Source organism: Triturus cristatus, chromosome 4_1 (assembly GCF_964204655.1).
Source record: "Triturus cristatus chromosome 4_1, aTriCri1.1, whole genome shotgun sequence".
Classification (NCBI taxonomy): Eukaryota; Metazoa; Chordata; class Amphibia; order Caudata; family Salamandridae; genus Triturus; species Triturus cristatus.
Window position 1 is genome coordinate 529,023,304 of NC_140585.1, and position 8,770 is coordinate 529,032,073.

The 8,770-nt window shown below is 42.0% G+C and overlaps 1 protein-coding gene across 1 annotated transcript in view; it reads right to left on the reverse strand.

Annotated features, from left to right (window-relative positions):
* The window catches only part of LOC146855186 (guanylyl cyclase inhibitory protein-like), a 192,037-nt gene extending 184,928 nt beyond the window's left edge, over window positions 1–7,109 (reverse strand). The window contains exon 1 of the mRNA XM_085652805.1: window positions 7,029–7,109. Within this exon, the coding sequence (XP_085508931.1) occupies window positions 7,029–7,096 (68 nt within the window). The 5' untranslated portion in view covers window positions 7,097–7,109. The remainder of the gene's footprint in view (window positions 1–7,028) is intronic.
* Between the last annotated feature and the right edge of the window lie 1,661 nt (window positions 7,110–8,770).

Below are 8,770 nucleotides of genomic sequence, written 5' to 3' on the forward strand. Positions count from 1 at the left end.
GCAGGGGCATGTAGAAGTGCTGGGAGATAAGTGGAGATAAAGAGGGACGCACTGATGAATGAATGCAGATTTCATTTCCACTTGGTCTTAAGACACTGCGCTGACAGTATCAAATCGGAGGTTTAGAATTTGAGATTTGTGTCAAAGTGTCTTCACTCCCTTTCCTCTCCTTCCACACATCATTTCTACTGTGTGATAGGGTAATTCATTGTCCAGGTCCATTCAAATATTGCACTTTTGGAATAAACACTTGTCTAACAATGTAGCACGCCCTTTTACCTTGTTGGTCTCTTTACTGTATTCATCCATAGGAAGAACAAATAAGAGAGCTAGGACCGTGAGCTGGCCGTCCTTGTCCCTTGGTAAGTGTAGAAAAGCAACTTGGACAGACCACATTAAATGGCTATCCAACACTTTAGTGCTTGGCACCACAAGAGTTTGTTAAAAGAACCCTCACACACCAACTTAGTTGGTGTGTGAGGGTTCTTTTAACAGAGAGTTTGTTAAAAGAACCCTCACACACCAACCTAGTTGGTGTGTGAGGGTTCTTTTAACAAACTCTTGTGGTGCCAGGCACTACAGTGTTGGATAGCCATTTAATGTGGTCTTTCCAAGTTACTGTATTCATTCATATCCAGCACTCCAATTTAGTGAGTTCATTTCTTTAATACTAGCATATGATTCACTTAGGTTTTCTCGATCACTCCTTGTTGAACTTATCCATCTCTGAAGAGCCAACACCAAACATTTTTCCTTCACCCCTCCTGTTTTCTGAAAATCGTTTTTGGTGGCATTTGGATTTTGTGCACTTTACCACAACAGAAGTGCTTGGGCATGGTAAAATTTGCCTAAACCTGATTGGCACATTTAATTTACTTATAAGTTCCTAGTATGTGGTACTACATGTAGGGGACCTGTACATTAAATGCTACTAATGGGCATGCAACACTTAAAATATGTCTTAGGTCTGCCACCGCAGCCTGTGTGCTGCTTTAACCTGCCAAGTCATGGTTGGTCTCAAACGAATTGTAATTTTAAATCCTCTTTAAAGGTAAAGTGAGATTTTAGGTCACAATTCTGAAAATTGCACTTTTAGAAAGTTGGAATTTTCTTGTCCTACCCATTTGGTGCCCGCAGCCTGTGTGTCCTGTGTAAAATGATTGTGAAAAACTTGGCAGCTGGCCTATGTGTGTTCCTCCCAGACAGTGAGACAAAAGGGGGCTAGATGTTGGCAGGATGGTCTATCCTGCCAGGAGAAGTTAGGTGGAGCTATTCCCTGTCTCACTCACAGTTGAAAGGGCTGCCTTGAACACACTCACAAAGGAACCTGAAACCAGTTTTTGTCACCCTGGACTACTTGGAACCTGGCCAGGGAAAGGAAGGAACCTTCCAGAACCAGATGTTGGGTAAGCTTAGACGTTTCCCCCACTTCAAAGACTGTCACGAGGTATGAATATTGGACCCCCAGGCCAACTCTGGGCTAATTGGCTGGACTCCTGTGTGTGCTACATAACAAGCTCCAGAGACCTTGATGCTGCACCTGTCCTCTGCTGGAGTGAGTCCTGACACCACAAGTGGTGTTCCTCCAGTACTGGACAGTAGGGGCTATGCTGAAGGTGCTGCTCCGGACTAACTCTAAAAGTTTGGACCTGGAATATTCTCCACTAAAATGTTGCCTGAGAACCGACAGAAGATCGGGACCTACCTTCTCACTGATTCGCCTAAAGGTGCACTGCTGGTCGGCCTGACACCGCAGTAGCTCCTGCTATGTTCTTCACTACAGCAGAAAATATTATGCAGCGGGACCTCTCACCTAAGGTATCTGCCCTTGTGGAGCCTTCGCTGGCTACAGCCTGCAGCTTTGTCCCGCTGTATATTTTCCCAAAAAGTGACAAAGTCTGAACAAAGAAATCTTCACTATGACTCCATCCAGCGGCTTACTGATGACATTGCCTCCTCCTCGAACACCACAGACTGCCTTGCATGCTCAACCTTACCTCTCAGATACTTTTCTTTGACAATTCTTCCAAGTCCAAAGGAAAGCCAAGACCTGGGCCATTACAACTTGTGTAGCCAAACTGCGCTCCATTGCAGCCTGCCTTAACTTTTAACTTTTCATTTTGCCCTAATCTCATGCAACCAGATACCTGCTGTTGGCGCTTTGATCTTTTAGGCATTATTTTAAGCTTAAAATTCTACAAATTAATAACTGTGGTTCTACTGATAAGATTTAATTCAAATTGGTGTTGTTTTATTTATTAAACACATTTTCTAAATTGGATTGGGATTTTTTTGTGTTAAGTTTTCATTTTTATTACTATTTGTGGGCTGCATGAATACTCAACACAGTGCCTGTAAGTTAAGACTGACTGCTTTTGTGCCAAGCTATCAGAGTGTTAAGCACAGTTTAATTCAGTGACATCTGTGGTACGCCCCGACAGTGATTGTGGTTGTTGCTTAATAAGGGTCTTCACACCCCTCAATCAAAAACCCAATTTCCTACACTCCTTCTACACTAAACACTGTGTCCTGAACTTTCTCTTTAGAAAATTATTTTAACAAATGAAGACCACAACTACAAGATTGCACTAATTTGTTAAATGAAATGCCAGGAATAAAGCACTCTGCGTGGTGCATGGACCAAGCTGGAAAAATGTTCATTTATATTCATATTCCTGCAACTAAAATGTGTCTAGAAATTTCACAAAAAAGTCAAAATAAAAACTGCCATATAATTAAAAACAAAAAAAACTTTTACTGAATTAAACATGCATTTGGCATTTATAATTGTAGGAAACTGAGCTGCTAGTTGTGTGGCCTTCACGAGTCAAAAAGGTCAACCAAGCACCCATTGTGGCTCTTGCCTCTCTGAGGGTAGCAAAACAGAAATGTCCAAGTCCTACTCAGGGGAGGTTGTGTGGGCTAATAATCACCATTCTGTGGGATGCAGCAATAACACTCAAAGATTATTGTCCAGTCAGTTCTTTAGAAAAAGGAAAGACTCATTTATCACACACCCACAATACTAAATGCTATGCATTAATTTACAAATAAATACATTAGGCAGATGGAAAGTACCATGGTTGACATTGTGTAATCACCTTTAAGTTCAAGATCAAAAAACTACATGTTAAAAAACCATCATTTTGTGCGTCAATGCAATAATCCATTATAGCCATATGTAAATGCACTCATTGATGTTAATGAAGCATATCAACCTTGATCAATGATTACTATTTACAATCTTATGTCAACAGCATTTTAAAATGAACAAACATGTTTTTTATATACCCTCAAGTCATATAAAATGCAATCATAAAAAAGTCCCTAAAGGGCTTCACTTTCTGATCACATAAAATGCAACCATATATTCACCCCCTAGAGGGTGCTGCACACCACGTACCTTCATTAAACCCCTTCAGGCCACATAATAGGCAGTCATACGAATAAATATAAATCCCAAAGGGTCATGGTCTTGCGGACCTCGCAAACTTCTGCACATCATGCTGGGACTGTTCAAGATGACATCGTCCAAGAGTCACTGGTTACATCTGCTCCTGGAGTTTCAGTTCTGCTCCTCAGTGACATCACTGCCAGGGCCATTCCCATCAAAATTTCAAAGAGGTGCCCCCTCCTTTTGTGGTCTCCTTTGTTTAGTGGGTCTGGGTTTCCCCAGCCCTGGTGCACTGTGACAGGTAACTAACACCTGCAGATTTCTTATCCCCAGACTTCCCTCCTCAGGACCTGGGGAAAGAACTGTTAATTTCTCCTTTTTTGTGGGGTGACTTTTGTTCCTACTCGTGGAGAGAAATATAATTACCTTGGCACAGTAGGGTGACAAAAGGCTTGGGCTCTGATTCTGAGTTGAGTCAGAGAATTATGACAATTCTGGATGAACCATAAGTTGTACAGATATTCTTTTGGAACTCGCAGATTTGTGTTTCTCACACAAGGTCTACCCCATTTTGATGTCACTGGACTTTGTAGGCCAAAGGAAAGTAAAACCTCCCTCTAAGGCAGTTGACCCCCATGTGTATAATACAATCTCGCTACAGACAAAACAATAAATCACATCGACTTTCCCTATGAGTGTACACTAACATTATAAGGCCTACCCCAGGTCAATATCTAATCCTGCCGAGTCCCCTCTGCACCAGGCTAACTGTGCCCAGTTATGGGGTTGCGCATCCCTTAGATGTGTGCACATGCATGTGCACACATGGTCACATGTAGCCATTCAAGTGCCCCATACCCTAGCTGCATTGCAGTAGCCTTACTTTAAAAGGAAGACACTGGCAGTAAACATGTGCAGTTAATTTGCCACTTTGATTACAGTGGGTGAGACACATGCAGTGAGACTCACCCACAGCAAAAATCCAAAACCGGGTGATCCAAAAAGCAAAAAATACAGACGTACTGAATGGGCGGAACCCAAAGTTCCTCCCCTGATAGTGAAAGTTAAATGTCACCTGTGGACTGTAGTATCTATTGTGCCACCCACAGAAATAGCAGTGAAAACATGGGCTGAGGCCTACCCTGTGTATCCTGAAAGCAGCAGCTTAATCCATGCTGCACAGACCTAGCAAATCACCCTTTTCACAGGTAGGAAAACACGATTTTAAATGCCAAATACTAAATATGTCACCCTGAAGCACAATTTGATGTCCACAAAGTAGGGTGCATAATATTTAAGAGTGGGAAATGTGTGACACTGGAAATGGCACGATCAGCCTGTGACTAGGCCCAACATGCCATTGTCACTAGACAGGCTGTAACTGGCACAAAGCAAAAGTCAAAATATAGATTATACATTATAATCTATAACCTTTGATGTATACCAGCTGCAGACTTTATTCGAAAATGTATTTTTATATTTAATAAAGATCCAATCTATGGTGAAGTTGGATTCATATTCAATATTTTTGGAAATGAAAGTCTTAGAATGTTACCTGTTATTTGCTTGAAGCTGGGGGAAGCTAATTTGCATTAGTTCTCTGGCCACTTTCCAACCTGTACTTGCCTTAAAAGAGGTGAAAAACAGCTCTCAGAACAAAGCCAATGGCCTGGAGGTGGGGCGGTGTTTTGACCCCTGCAGGAAGACCAGTTAGTGTGGACACTGTAACTTCATTTACTTTAAATAGGATCTGCCCTTTCACAAGTAATTGTTACTTGATGCCTGGAAAAGCTATGAAGGAAGAAAGCTACCCCAACAATTGGTTTTGATTTACCACAGAGGAGAGTACCTCTTATTACCCTAGCTACACCTCCAGATGGGCATTCCAGGCTCTGCACAAGAGAAAAAGGGTTTCACCATCTTGAAGTTTGGGATTGAAGAGCGCTGTAGGATTGTTTGTAGTAGGGTAAACAGGAACTGCTGAAAAAGTAGTTAGGGTCAACCCATGTAACTTTTACCTGATTGGTTAGAGAGGACCCATGAGTTATCACTCACCAGCTAGTGCCAACCATAATGTGGCACCACAAGGACTCTCCTCAGAACACTTACTGGGCATGTGTAAGATCAGAAAAGGATTGAACTTGCTTTCAGTGACCTCTGACGAGTCCTGAAGGACTGGACCTGCTACTGCTTGTATCCTGGACAAAGAAGTGGACTCCAAGGGTCAGTTGGCTGACCTTCTACAGGACTAGCAGGACACAACAAGCTGCAAGGGCCACTTTCCGTGAAGGGCACAGCCACTAGTGGCAACTGTATCTGGACTGGACTTTGCTGTTGGCCTCTCCCTAACACCCCGAGAGTCACTAAGTGATTTCCATTGAGGTCCTGGGGCCTTCAAAGTGTACTCCTGTAGCTGTTGGGTACCCAAAGAAAGTTTCAAAACTTCTGATGGATTGAACTTTAACTTCATCCCATTCAGAGAGACCCACAACTCCAGAAATATTGCTGTCTCCAAAGTTTCAGAGTACCAGCATGACCAACCTGCTTCAGGTATCCAGCCACAGTGGCGGCTACAGTTTCAGTGGCATCCAGCGCTGGGAGTATGTTTCTTTTCAAAAAATGAAAAAGTTCCAGAAGAAATGTCAATGCTTTTTTTAAGTAAAAGTGACAGATTCGCTTTCTTACGTAGGACATAAACTTTTTTGAACTTTTTGATTTCCAAACTTTCACTGGAACCAATCCATTTGGTGTATCCAACCTAATCCATTCCGATCAGCAGCGAATCGCCCCTAGGTCCCAGTTTTTTTTCCATTGAGTATTACTAGTGTTTAGTGCTTTTTTGGCGCTATTTCTACTTAAAAATGTTAAGATTCAAATCTCCCTTATTGGATTTTTGTTATTTTAGTATAATTTTGTTTCTTACATTTTGCTCTATTTTTCAAATTAAGGTTAGAATTTGTATTTCTTGTTCATTTAACTTTATAACTTTTTTGGGACTCTATAAATACTTTACACATTTCACTAAGTTAAGCCTGTGTCCTCTGTGAACAGCTATCATGGGGCTGAGCTTAAGTTAGTTTAATGACTTTAAGGTTCACCCTGACAGGTTAGCGTTATTATTCCTTTGGGTGGGTGACTGCCCAACCCGAATAATAATCCATTTTCTTACAGTCAAGGTTTCAGTATACACTGCCAAACTACCGTGGTTTTAGTGAATGCCACGCTGTACAAGCTGCATTTAACATAACATGACATAATATAACTCAACATAACATAGCATAACATAACATGGCATAGCGTGATGCATGAGCATAAACAACACAACAATATGTCATTATGTCAATCTCTATCTCTGTGCACGAAAAAAGTCACCACTCAAGATTCTATTATGGATTCGATTCTGAATTGGTGTCAACGTATAGTTTTAGGATAGCATTAGAGTTTACCATTATTTAAAGGCACCAAAAGAAATATAAATACCATTGGCTGAGACACCCATCGATTCTACCTCTGTATATGCAGTTTCTACAGCCCATCACTATCACAACACGCACATCTCTCAGCAAAGTCCCATCGAATCATGTTAACTAACAAAACAATCGTGCAGCAAGAAATAGATATATTCAAAAATTACCTATACCATTCATGCAGCTCAAAGACGTAGGTGGTGGTCTTGCGCGGTAAGGTGCCAGCCTGCCCCATGCCTGCGCGAACACTGTTGATGCCTGTGTTGTGCTCAGGCGATGCCTGGACTTTATATCGGATCATGGATTAACAGCAGTTTATCCTGGCTGCTCTGTACAAGTCAGCTGCATCCTCAGCTTCACCTTTGATGAAGATTAGACACTCCAAGATTAGACACTCTGGGTGCAAATGTGATTAGCTCTGATTTAGGCCGCAGTCATAACAGTGCCGACGTGTTGCACAATCTCAGACATAGCGTGCAGCCTTTGCGGCAGTGGCATGGATGTGAGACAGTGCTTAATGTGTGCCAGTAGATGAAAGCAGTGGGTACCGGCACTCATTTTTGCGGACCCACATCAAGACAGAGAATTACAGAAAAGGGAAACAGAAGGAGGACGAGAAAGGCAGGAAAACAGTGACAAAGGTCGAAAAAGAAGAATTGAAAACTAACCTGGGAGAGTGAGCAATAGAGGCAGAAAATGTGGGTAGTGAAAGAATGAGTTATGAGGTAGAATAGAAATTTGGCAACTTCGGTAATCAGCAACACCGGATCAGGTGTACCTGGGTATTTGTGAAAAAACATTCACCTATTTATTTATTTATGTTTTACAAATTAAGCACATCCATGTTAACGAGAACCAACGTACATATTCAGAGTCAGGCACAGGTGCCTTAAATAACAGACGAAAAACCAGCAAAACTACAGCCTAATGCATGTAAAAATATTTCAGGCCATTACATCAGGTGGCCACGTGATTGAAATAATAATACCCTGCTTTGAAGTCAATCCACGTTCAGGGGGGTTTATAAGGCAGAGCACAAGAGTCAAACAGATGAACAACACTGACTGGAGGAAGCTTGCCTCGAGCAGCCTCAGGGCGTCCTTTACTTGAGCTGAAAGGTACAAACCTGCTCTTTTCCCCAGTGTGTATCCCAATTTTGTGGATGCTTAGGGATTTAAATGTTTTGCCCCATACTTTTTCTCATGCACGTTATTGGCAGTCACATGAAGGAGTTCCTCGAGCTACTAAAATATTTAGCTAAATATTGAGGCCTACCGTCCTCCCATGAAAGGCTTCCACTGCAGGACACGTTTCAGACTGCATTTCAGTCAGAGGTATATTCTGTCCAAAATAGTGAACGCTGCAGTTGGCAACAGCGGTGCAAACAGGGATTCTCAAACTGAGCTGTGTTAGGCTGACAAGCAGATTTTCCTGGAGCGCTAATGTGGTCTCCCTAAAACTAATTCACATTACCGCATAATGGGCTAGCCCTTTGAGCAGGGCCACTGTAATTAAGTAGCAGGGAAGGACCAAATTATGCCGCAGAATTGACTAATTTATAGGGCAAGAAAGGCAAGTTATATAGCGTAATGTGACACATTTGGGGATAGAATTGCTTCACGACTTTTTATTTTTTTTGCACATTTTAGCACTGTCTGGGCAAACACCTGAGCACAGAAACCAGCTGCAACATGTATGGCAGCATGTTTAGTAACTTTTGAAACATTTGAGCTTGACTTGTTTTGTGAAAATCTGCAAATTATGCAGCAGACGATGGATTATGTGGCAATTCTGAAAAATCCATAATTATCATGAGATGCCACAGTCACGCAATCACATTACCTCCTTGTCCCTCTGGCCATGATAAGTCACTGTGTGAGGCGCCTGTGCTTCCCTTCACAATCCTCCT